The sequence below is a fragment of the Pteropus medius genome, unplaced genomic scaffold (assembly GCF_902729225.1).
Source record: "Pteropus medius unplaced genomic scaffold, Ma_sr-lr_union100, whole genome shotgun sequence".
Lineage (NCBI taxonomy): Eukaryota > Metazoa > Chordata > Mammalia > Chiroptera > Pteropodidae > Pteropus > Pteropus medius.
Window position 1 is genome coordinate 14821670 of NW_024349802.1, and position 12652 is coordinate 14834321.

The 12652-nt window shown below is 42.1% G+C and overlaps 1 protein-coding gene across 4 annotated transcripts in view; it reads right to left on the reverse strand.

Annotated features, from left to right (window-relative positions):
• The window catches only part of PRELID2 (PRELI domain containing 2), a 63803-nt gene extending 57324 nt beyond the window's left edge, over positions 1 to 6479 (reverse strand). The window contains exon 1 of one of the 4 annotated variants that reach the window (XR_005647291.1): positions 6301 to 6470. Coding sequence is in view for 2 of the 4 variants with exons in the window: in XM_039836447.1 (XP_039692381.1) it covers positions 6301 to 6375 (75 nt within the window). In the remaining 2 variants the exon portion in view is untranslated. Of the gene's footprint in view, positions 1 to 5012; positions 5034 to 6300 lie in introns of those variants that run through there. The other 3 variants (XM_039836447.1, XM_039836446.1, XM_039836448.1) reach the window with 3 other exon arrangements.
• Between the last annotated feature and the right edge of the window lie 6173 nt (positions 6480 to 12652).

A 12652-nucleotide genomic window follows, 5' to 3' on the forward strand; every position in this document is an offset into this window, starting at 1 on the left:
GGTAAAATAGAAAATATACATGAAAACAAACACATAGCTATGAGAAGTGAGAGGCCAAGAAATTGAGTCCATCTAATTCCAGGAATAACATTCAACATATTGTGGGAGGAGCTTCATGAAAATATGGTTTTTACCTTTCCTATTCACAGAAGAAAAAAATTTACAAGCTTTCATAAAGCCTATTCTTAAGAGAGTTAAGGAGTTATTAAAATATCAGCTTTCCAAAAATCTCAGAAATCAATGCCTGCCTTTTATAATACACTCCCCAGTCTTCATTAAAAAAAAAAAAAAAGTCAATGACTTCCAAAGGAGTCATTGTTTACCAACTTCCAACGGCACAATCCAAGAGAGTGTAAGGAAGCAGCTGAGCTAACCAATCTGTATGACTAGTTCTGCAAAAAGGACCTAAAATAAGTCTGGTGTATTAACATATCTGCTTTATAAACATGAAAGGAATCTTTATGATTCTGGGTGCTTCCAAACATGTACATGCAAAAGGGTAGAGCTGCTGAAAGAGATTTGGCTTTTAGCTAAATAAAGAAATCACCGCGAGCTACGCCAAATTCCCCTAATGAGCTGCATGCAGTAGTCTACCTTAGAAGAAGCGCAAAGTTAATTTCATAGCAAGATCAAATGAGTCATCGATTAATGAAAATTTCAATGATCAAGGACTAACCATATTTTAAGTCAATAAATATTTTGAATGGCTGTCCATGGGCATTTCAGGCCAGTAGGATGATGAAGTAGAAAGAACAAAGGACAAGAAGCCAAGACATGATGGGGCCATTTGTGAAGCCAGGGAGGTGAACCAGCAGATGATCCTCAAAGGCCGTCTGGCTGGGACACGTTATGATTCTAAGCAAAGGCCAACCACTCATATCGCATCACTCTCATTCATTCAAAAATGTCCTAATAATTGGCAAATGACATAATGCACTTTTCTGAAAGGAATAATTTATATTGTGACACAAAGGAAAATCCTCTTATTTCAACATTAAATGCATACGCAAATTCAATACATTAAAGATACAATCAAAGTCTACAAAATAACTGACCAGTATTTTTTGAAAGTGCCATGGTCTGGAAAGACAAAGAAAGGCTATGGAATTGACCCACATTGGAGATTAAGATCCAACAATTAAATGCAGTCCTGGAATCTGAGAATTTGGCATAGCTTGAGGTGATTTCTTCGTCCTGGATTTTGGAGTCCTAGATTGCATCATATTCTGAAAAAAAATAGTGGGCATCTGCCAAATTTTGAACAAGGTTTATAGATTAGTTAACATTGTACCAGTGTTAGGTTCCTGGTTTTAAAACTTATACAGTGGTTTGGGGAAGCAGGGTAAAGGGAGTACTTGAATTCTCTGTTTTTGCAATGTTTTATAAGTCTAATTATTTCTAAATTAAAAGTTAAGAAATAAAAAACAAAATTAAAATAAAGACACAAAGTACGGAAACAGAATGAGTTTTAGAATCCAAGAGATCTCAGTTTGGTGCCCATCTGTGGGAATTTTGGGCAAATTACTTTAACCTCAGTCTGCTTTAGTTTCTTCATCTGTAAAATTAGAGGGAAAAAAAATCTACCTGAAAGAGCTGTTCCAAGAATTAAAGGAAATAATTTTATGTAAAGTATAACATCACAGAGGCACCACAGAGGTCCTCAAAAAATAGTAGCTGGTTTTGCTACTAAAGAATGAATCAATATTTTGAACTTAGTTTTAAGTCTTCAGTCTTTATCTTGCAATTTACTGTGGTGTGGCATTAGGTATGTTACTGGTATCCATTTGCAATCTAAATATATTTAAATGATGATTTAAAAATTATTGGAAGATATTTCTTATTTTCTTAGACTAGTAAAACCTCACGAGCTCATGCTGCAGCATTTCGAGATTTGTAGAAGATACAAGGCCTCACTGACACTTCCTTCGCCACTAGCATTAAGGAAAGCACCAAGTCGGAGAAGAGTACTAGAAAGAATATTTATTTTTTTAAAAGGGCTCCAAACTCCAAACGCTCTCATTGATTTATAATTAAATTACAAACCTTGCCCTACACTATATATCTGTGATATGCCCCTGAGAAAGCACTTACCACAAAAATTCATATATTTCCCTCTGTCTCCCTTGACAGCGAGCTCCTTGAGGCCAGAGCCATGTTTTATTTATCTTTTCATCTCCCAGGGGCAAAAGCATGCACAGACTTATTACGAATGTCTATTAGTAGGTATATAGTGAATGTTTTAACTATTAGCAAGCACCTTGATAGTTTCAAATCTCCTTTTACACACTGATTAAGCTACAACCCCCAAGTATACTTTAATGTGATTTAAATGGCACTTAAAAAATAAGTCATAATTCACATATACACCTTTATTCATGCTCACTCCCCACTTTATTACTCGAAGTTAGTAAAGATTTCTGCAGACGACTTCTTGTGGCTTTTTATTTTCAGGTTCATGAAATAAATGTAATAAATTATTATTATTGTATTACTATCATGATTTTTAACAAGTATTTTTAAAGCACCTACTGTGAGCCAACATTAAGCTATGTCTATTACACGCAACTACGTGTGTTACCCAATTTATTTCCCCCAACAACTCTAGAAGATAGTTATTATTATTATTATTTTGAAAACTGAGGCATAGGAAAATGAATGGACTTGCCTAAACTCACAGCTAGAAGCCCCATCCCCTCCCCGCCTCAGTCTGAGGTCAGAATCCATGCTCCTATCATCTGCACCATTCTCCTATGTCTTCTGCTAGTAGAACTGTGGGCAGGAAGGTAAGAAGAAACATTAATACAGTGTGAGCCAAAAGATAAATAACCATATGTTAAACTAGGCCTATCATTTATCAAATCATTTATTTTGGAAATGTGGGTTTACCCCGAATATTTCAGGAGCTCTTCAGGGAGAGATGTTCCAGACATATAAGTGTCAAATTTGCAAGAGGGAAGAGACAAGATCAGAAATAGAAACATTATTAATCACCTAATCGATTTTCTACTCTAAATGGAAATAACCATTCATAAATCCCTTTATGAGTTTAAGGGTAAACACTCCAACCATTTTTGTTCAACACATCAGGGTCCTGGCTAGAACAAATGAAACCCAAGAAATTATTTTAATCTGTCCATTTTATTACAATATCCAAAGTAAGGATGTTACCGAACCCCATACTGATTCAGTCTGAAATTATGACAGGGCTAAATCCCAGAAGAGTGTATTTCATTCATTCATTCATTCATTCATTCATTCAACAAGGATTTGTTGAGCACCTACTATGTTCCGTGATCTCTTTGGATACTTGGGATACATCAGGAACAAATGACAAAATTCTCTCCCCAGGAAGTTTACGCTCTATTCACAATGCCTCTTTTGTCTATAGTATAAAAAAATCAACCTGAACAACTCTATGGTCAGAAAAACTATGATTTCTCTGGCCTCATTTAAGAATAAACAAGAATGGCTTTCTAATGAATTTAAATTTCAAGTAGATAAAATTTAAGAAGTCTTTGAATCCAGCTCAAGAAAGGTAAGCCCATTAAGCAGAATCATGTGTGCTTCCAGAGATGAGTGCGCTTCTAAACTGCTACATTCACCTATGCGACTTTGTGTTCTCTTTGTGATACAAAGAAAACAAAATCCACTGCCTAGTGCATTGACACTACAGTGCATGGAAAGTACAGTTTAACATCCAATGAATAAACCATTTTGGGCTTCATAGTATTCCCCCCATGAAGAGTTCACTGAGAAACACTATACATACTCCATGAAAAAAGCGTGTTGTGGTGTCTGTTTTCAAGGTGCCACTTAGCTTTGAAAGCATGTAGCTTAATATTTTGCCTGTGGTATCCAACAGGCAGGTGTAAGAAGAGCAAACATTTCTCAGGTTTTAAAAATAGCAGTATATTATAACTTGGAAGACAAGTTCTAACATACCAAAAGCCACAGATCAGTAGAGTCTAAAATAGAACTTCCTCAGTGCTGAGGGGCTTCAAACATACCATTGTGCAAAATCAGATTAAATGCTTCCCAGAGATCCTCATATAATTGTCCCTTCTGCCAAGTGCTTTCCTTTGGAAAAAAACTACATAAAGAATAGAAGAAAAGTAAAAGTGTATTTTGCCAAAAAGATCATTCTTACTACTTTAAGCTTATAAAAAACTTATGCATGTTACACATTTGATCTTCACAACAATCCTGGGAGGTGGGTGGGGTACATGGCATTCACAGATGAAAAATTAAGACAGTAGGGTTGTCTTATACGGTTGTGCATGTTGCTCACGGCACAAGGGCTCCCAATTAAGTAGGCCAGTGGGCACAGAGCTACAGCCAAAAAGAGGAAGAAGCACCTCTTTCTAATTTGCATAAACAGCTCCATTTACTGTGAGCTTGCAGAATAGAACCCCTAGATGATGCCTCTTTCTAATTTGCACAAAGGCACAGCATAGGCTGGTGAAAACTGTTTCCCACGACCACCCCAAAACTGTTTTTAATTGGGAAAGCACAATGGTTGGAATCCAGGTCTACTGACTTCCAATTCATGGCTTTAAATAATATAAGATGAAAATTCTCACAGCAGATTTACTGATATCTTAGAAATAGTCACATAGATAGTCCCTGGAATCTGTGAAGACTGCTTCTGAAGAGAAAAAATGAAACTATAGTAGTGTCATCCACGGTGTTAACAATGCCCCATCGCTAGGCCTCTTCTGCAAATGTTCTCCCCTTTCCCTACCCCTACCTTCCAAAATGTCCTCCTCAGTCTTTATTTACCATGTGCAAGGCACTTTGCTAAGTATTTCATAAGAATTCTTCCAGATCCTGAATATAACTGAATGCAGCTATATAGGTGACCTCAGCTTATAACGCATGGCACATAAAAACCTCGCAGTGGAGCCCAGTCACCCATAGGATCATGAGAATTAAATCCTATTACTGGTTTAAGCCACTAAATGACAGATGATTTTGTTCTACAGTAACAGATAACCGAAACACTGTTTCCTCACCGTATCACACAGCAAAGCTATACGCTATATCAGGCACGACAGGTCCACCAGGATGAATAACAGAGAAGACTGTGGACATAAGGAAACTGAGATCAGATGAAAAGCACAGTTGATTCAGAAACATTTTATCCCCCCAATACAATCAGTCCTCTGTATCCAACCGACTGTGGATTAGAAATACTTAAAAAAAATAAAGTTCCACAAAGTTCCAATAAGCAAAACATGAATTTGCCATGCACTGAGCACTATGCTCAAACCACGCAAATGAGGTCATGTGTAGGCATACCTTTCTGCAGCCTATATGCAAATACAACGCCATTTCATATAAGGGACTTGAGCATCCAAGGATTTCAATATCCAGGAAAGGGTCCTGAAATCAATCCCCCAGGGGATACCCAGGGATGACTGTAATCGTCTGAGTTTCCATTTGGTACAAGGCAGCATGGCCTGGCGATTAGGGGTGTGGGTTTTAGATTCGGATGTGTTGAAATCACGACTCTCCCACCTGCTAGCTGTGGGAACTTGGTAAAGGTGCTTAAACTTCTTTGAACCTCAGTTTCTCCAGACCATGAAATGGAAGTCCATCATAACTACTTCCAGAAGCTGCTGGAATGATAACATAGGAAAGCACTTCTCTTCTCCCCTTCTGCCTAGGAAATGCCTATTCATGCTTCAGCCATAATTTCACTGCGATAGCCCTTTACATGAATTATGTCACCTGATTCCTCAACATTCAACCCTTTGAGTTGATACTATTATTTTCCCCATTTCATAGATTACAAAACTAAGGCACAGAGAGGGTAAGCAATCTTCCCAAAGCCCTACAGCTGTTTAATAAAAGAGAAAGCGGGGAAGCGTTAGAAAGATAATGTAGAATAAACCAGGATGATGGCTTGCATGGCCCCCCTAGTTTTTCAGGGGTCACTGATGTACTAGAAAGATCGACAAGGCCTCAGCACTTGGGTTCCCTGTGACTCCTCCACAAGCCTCTCCCTTGGGCTGGGGCAGAGTGTGAACGTGATGCCCCGCACGGAGCCTTTGCCTCACGCCGGAGGGGGAGCCTTCGAGGAAATCCACCTCCACCCTCGTCCAGCACATCCCGGAGGCGAACCGGCAGCTGGAGGAAAGAGGTGGTGAGTGCAGACTTATGCACAGGGAGGAGAGAGGGAAGAAAGGAGAGAGAAGAGAGGAAAGCGGGGAGGAGAGCGGGGCACGGAGCGCAGACAGCTGGCCCAGCTGAGACGGCGCGCGAGGACGCCAGCCCGGCGGGGCTGGAGCCGGCGGGTACCTTTCGGAGGAAGCTGGCGACCACCTGCTCGAAGGGGTACTTGTACACCTGGTGCACGTCCACCGTGACCCCCATCCCTGCGCGCGCGCCCCGCCGCAGCAAACGCAGAACCACCCGAACTCTGCGCGGGCCTCAGGCGTCCAAAAGCGGGCGGCCGAAGGGGCGTGGTTTTTTTTTTTCTCCTTTTTCAAACTTTCGAAACTTTATTGTCCACTCGGAGAAACAGACAGGCGGTCAAACTCCCGCCCCCTTCCGCCCCGGAGCGCCCGGAGCGGCCCCGCCCTTCCCGGCCGCGCCTGCAGCTCCTCTGTCCCCGAGCCGCCACGCGGTATCCTGCAGCCCTGGACTTTGGGACTTGTACTTTCGTGTCATCATCTCGCCTGGAGCAACACAGTAAGCCTTAAACCGCTGTCGGCAACACTAAAAAGTAACAAATACGTTAACTACCCACCCTCCGAGTTTAGGAGTTCTGATATAACCCTTCTCCGCTATGCTGAGTCCAGTGTGACAAAGGCCAGCAACATTGGTGTTAACGCCACCAGGGCAGCTGCCTCTGAGGCTTGAGGTTGGGTCTCACGTACAGTAAAAATATGTCACCTAGGAGTGTCCAGGAAATGAACCGTGGCTTAGCGTATCTGGCTCCGAAAATCCCTATGCTCCTTAAAGGTTAAACACAGCAGAGCAAAGAACGAAGAGGTACAAAAAGAATTTTCAGTATTCTTCACAACACTGCGGATTTTAAGAGAATATGCAAGTGACTCCATTCAAATAAGTTGTTCAACATATTACTAAACACCTACTGTGTGCCGAGCACTGTTGTAGGCACTGCATTCAACAGTAAAGCATAATCCCTGCTGTCAGGTAGGATGGGTGAACCAGGTGACTTAAGTCAAAATAGGAAAATTAACAGGATAATGGATTAAAGTTATGGAAGGTAGGGCATGATTTTAGAATGAATCGGGAAGGTCTGTGAGGTGGTGACTTTTACATTTATAATTTTATAATCTCAGCCCTGACACACATAGTCATTTCTGGTCTGGCAAAAGCCTAGCTATGCAGTCACTCACCGCTTTACCCAAGCCCCCGAAAGAGGGGGAGGGGCATATTCACGCCTATCGTATTAGCTTTCTTTTTAATTCATAACCACTAACCTCCGGTGGCCTTTTAATCCTGCCAGACAAAAACACATTTCTCTAATCCATTCTCTGTCCCACATCTCAAACCTCCGACACCTCCCTTCCTAGCCTATTCTCAAGTCATTACCTTGCTTCTTTTTCACTTAGTAAATAGGAAACTTCTCTCTCCTATATCTATCTACCCACCTGTACAAATGCCCCGCCTTCCCTCCTGTTCTTGTGGATGAACTATCAGCATTAATTTAAGGCCAGTCTCTCCACTTGCCTGCTGAATCCATTGGTGGGCTGGCAAAGGGTTAACAAACAGCTCTCCTTAAAAAAAAAAAAAAAAAAACCAAACAAACAAGGCCCTGATTTCTAATGCTGGCAATGTCTGCCATGTAACTACTCCACTGAGGCCAATTTCAGAGACACGATGTCCCTAAACTTGGAGGTGGGAAGAGAAGCACAGGAGTGCACCGTGGTGTGGCACTCCACCATCCACACACAACGGACACAACCACAAGAACAGAAATAATGGCAAATGTAGCAACATAATTAGGAAGCTGTAGCAGTGCATACTGTTTTCCAGCAAACTTCTTTTTTGTAAGTAGGACTGACTACACTCTAAAATAATGATAGATAGTATAGTCGATACATAAACCAGTAACATAGTCATTTATTATCATCAAGTATTATGTACTGTACATAATTGTATATGCTATACTTTTATATGAATGACAGGCAGTAGGTTTGTTTACACCAGCATCGCCACAAACACGTGAATGCGTTGCGCTATGACATTATGATGGCCAAGACATCACCAGGAATCTTTCAGCTCCGTTACAATCTTACGGGACCAGCGTCGTGTGTGTATGACTGACCAAAATGCTGTTAATGGGCACATGACTGCAGTTAATTCTTAATCCCACCTTACTAAACCTATGGGCAGCATTTCCTTGAAATACTGAAATTGGACTTTAGGTGCCAAAGCCATCGCATGTTCTATGTATGTATAAAGCAACTCTACGTACAGAAAACAAAACAAAAAAAGTCTCCCTGGGCGTCTACATATGCTCACAAAGGAGAGATCATTTACTTGCAGGAGTGGAAGGTGTTCTGTACCTGACTCTGCTTCCAGAGTAGCTGGAGAGTAGGTGTGAAACAGAAGTCCCCTGCCGGGCTGGGCCCTGTGTCCCCCCTCCACTGAACAATGATTTCTTCCAGAATGTATCCTTGAGCAGCTGTTCTCCGATTCTTGGTGAACTGGCTACAAAGGCCAAGGTTGTGTCCTGAAAGATTAAAGGCCCTGGCACCTGTTGGCTCTGCTTGAGCGGGCTGGCTGAATGACTTGTGTAAGAACAAATGCCACCTACCCATTTCAAGGACACCGGGACCCTTTGAAGGTGGAAATGTGTGGCAGGCTTGACAACAAAAGGCCACTGCCAAATAACCTTGTGGCTCATAATCACAGCCAGTTTGCACAACAATAATCCCAAATGCTGTGTCCCCAAAGAAGAGAGAAGGAACCGTGAAACAAATTCTCGATACTTTGAAATGGTTGACTTAACTAGTCAGGGACTTGGGTTCGGATTTGCTGGCCAACCTCACAAATTCGTGACCCTATTTGGTCTTTAAGATACCAAACTCATCTATGTATCTTCAAGGCAAGGCACAGTAGTAGACACCCAATACATTTTGATGGAATGAGTGAACAATTGGCCCTTTATAGATGCTGTGAAATTTAAGTGGACAGAGAGCTTCAGCCCTCACCCTCTCTCCTCGCCTCTCCTTTCTGCTTTTCTTACCCTCTTCATCTGGTTCAGTTCCCTCTTCTGACCACCCTGACCATCCCTCTCTATCATAGAGCTTTTTTATCCAATCTTATAATTGTCTGTTTATGTCAATTCTCCACTGGATTGTAAGGTTCTCCAGACTGGAAGGAACTGTGTGTGACTCACTCTTCCCTATCCAGTGCTGAGTGGGAAAAACCTCAGTTCTCCTCCTACGTTTACCCATTACTCTCACACTACTAACACACTCACAACACTTGTGACACCAGATGTGTGAGGCTTTCCCCACACCAAGCAATTCTGTCACATCAGTTGGGTGTCCTACAATTTAACTCAATTCTGACACTATACCTGGGGATAGCATCAGTTCTTATATGATAAGGGCTCAGTCCCACAAGACTGCCCCTCCTCGCAATGCCAATCACACATCCAAGTTAGCCGTGCTTCTGACTGATGAGCTATAAATCAGAAGCTCCCACAACCTCCTCCTCAGTTTGATTAATTTGCTAGAGGAGCTCGCGGAACTCAGGAAAAGTTTACTTACTGTTTATCCATTTATTATAAAAGGATATGGTGAAGGATACAGATGAACATCCAGATGCATATTATAAAAGGATATGATGAAGGATACAGATGAACATCCAGATGGCATAGATGCATAGGACACGGTGTGTGGGAAGGAGCATCAAGCTTCCATGCCCTCTTTGGGCAGGCCACTCTCCCAGCACCGCCACATGTTGCCAGCCCGAAAGCTCTCCAAACCCCATATGTTTAGGCTTTTTATGGAGGCTTTATCACACAGACGTGATGGATCATTAACTCCATTTCTAACCCCTCGCCCACCTCTGGGGAATAGAGAGTGGGTTGAAAATTCCAAGCTTCTAATCATAGCTTGGTCTTTCTGGTGACCATCCAAGAGTCACCTCATTAGAATAAAAAACACACCTATCACCCAGGAAATTCCAGGGGTTTAGGAGCTTGATTTCAGGAACCAGGATCAAAGACCAAACATTAGAAGGAGAGATATTCCTAGTGCTCCTATAACTTAGGAAATTACAAGGGTTTTTTAGGACCTCTGTGCCAAGAAGGGTGGGGGACGGAGACCAATATATATTTTCTATTTCATAAGTGCCTAGCAAAATGCCTGGCACATAGTATATGTGGAATAAATTTGTGGATGTACTTAACATAGAATATGACCTTGGGCACGTTCCTTCCTATCCCTGCACCTCAGTTTCTCCATCAACACAGTGACCAAGAAGGCCAAGATTACCTCTAAAACTCCCTGCCAGGTCCCTGAGATTTCGCCTGTGGGCTACAGGGCAGGGCAGGCAACATGGATACAGTTACTGGAAGCAGGAATTCGCAGGGAGAATATGACAAAATCTCAGAACGAATTCACAATGTCAGGGTAAGAAAGACCTGTGGCATCACCGAACTGTACTTCTCTTCCCCCAGTTAAGGATGAGATTGATCAGACAGTCAAAAGAAGTTCAAGAGCTTTAATCAGGCAGAGAGGCAATATTTCGGGGCAAGAAGCCAGCAGGTCGTCACACCATCCAACACGTGACAGAGGACCTAGAAGGTCAATCGAATTCCAATGCCTAGCAAAAGAAACACATAAAATATCTATCTAGTGTTACACAAAGAAGTATGGGTGCTAAGGAGAAAAAATAAAGTGGGGAAGAAGGATCATAAGTGCAGGGTAGGGCAGAGGGGATGCCCTCCCTGACCAAGTGACATGTAAACAGAAAAGTCGAAAGAAGAGAGGAAGCAAGTCATGCTCTTGGGTGATCATTCCAGGCAGAAGGAGTGGCAAGTTCAAAGGCCCTGAGACAGCACTCCTTCACCTGGTATGTTTGAGAACTGTGAGGAAGCCAGTGTGGCTGCAACAGAGTCCTGGGAGATAAGGCCAGACAAGTAACAAGATATAGGTCATATCCAGTCTCGTAGGCCATTGTGAAGATGTTAGCTTCATCTCTGTGTGAGATGAAAATTTATTGAGAACTTTGAGCTGAGGAAGAGATATGATCTGAACTCTTTGTTTTAACAGAGTCAAGTGACTGTGGGGAGGCAAGGGGAAGAAAGAAACCAATTAGGAGTCTGTTGCAATAATCTAGACAAGAAATGATGGTGGCTGAGACCACAGTGGTGTCAGTGGAGGTAGTGAGCAGTATGTAGCGTCTGGATCTATTGTGAAGGTGGAGGTGGCAAAGGGTGCTGAGAAATGGCAAGTGGGATATGAGAGCGGAGCCAAGCATGAACCTCAGGATCGTACTGACCGCCACCGCGGAGAAAGCCCGCCACAAACCGGGTGGCTTAACAGCAGAATTTACTGTCTCGCAGTGCTCCAGGCTAGAAGTCTGAAATCAAGGTGTCCACAGGGTTGGTTCTTTCTCAGGGGTATGAAGGAAAAATCTGTGCCATGCCTCTCTCCTCGCTTCTGATAGCCTCAGGAATTCCTGGGCTTGTAGATGGTGTTCTCCCTGTGTCTTCACATCATCTTTCCTCTCTGCGTGTCTGTCTCTATGTCCAAACTTCCCCCTTTTATTAGGACACCAATCCTACTGGATTAAGACCCACTCTAACGACCTCATCCATTATGGGCTAAATTATGCCCCATCAAAATTTGTAGGTTGTGCTAACCCCCAGTACTCAAAATATGACTGTATTTGGAGAGAGGGCCTTTAAAAAGATAATTAAGGTAAAATGAGGTCATATGGATGGCCCCTAAACCAACAGGATTAGCTTCCTTAGAAGAAATTAGGACTCAGATTGAACAGAGGGACGACCTTGTGAAGACAGAGAAGACACCCATCTGCAAGCCAAAGAAAGAGGCCGCAGAAGAAACGGCACCTTCTTTTTTCTTTTCGTTTTTTCTTTTGGCGCTGGGAGATGTAGTATATGTGATTTTGTATCCCTTTGTCATGTTCCTTAACAAATTGAGAGCATCAGCTTCAGAAATTATTTTAATGATATTAAGTATATTCCATGACATGAATGACCATAATTTTATTTTATTTTCGTATTATTTTTTTATATTATAATTATTGCTGTCATGAAAATCCTTGCGGGTATATTTTTGTCAGTATGTTTTATTGATTTTTTTAGAACAGAGACCTAATCAGGTAGTTACTGGGCAAAAAAATAGGACCATTTTAACCCTGTCAACACCTTGATCTTAGACATCTAGCCGCCAGACCGTGAGGAAGTAAATTTTTGTGGTGTAAGCCGCCCAGTCTGTGGTCCTTTGTTATGGCAGCCCTAGCAAACTAACGTACTATCTTCTCCATCAGCTGCTAAAGTCCTTTCCAAATGAGGTCACATTCACAGGTACTGGGGTTGAGGATTCAACATTTTCTGAAAGATATCATTTAACCCTGGGGTCCCCAACCCCCAGGGTGGCATGTGGCCTGTTAGGAACTGGGTCGCACAGCAGGAGGT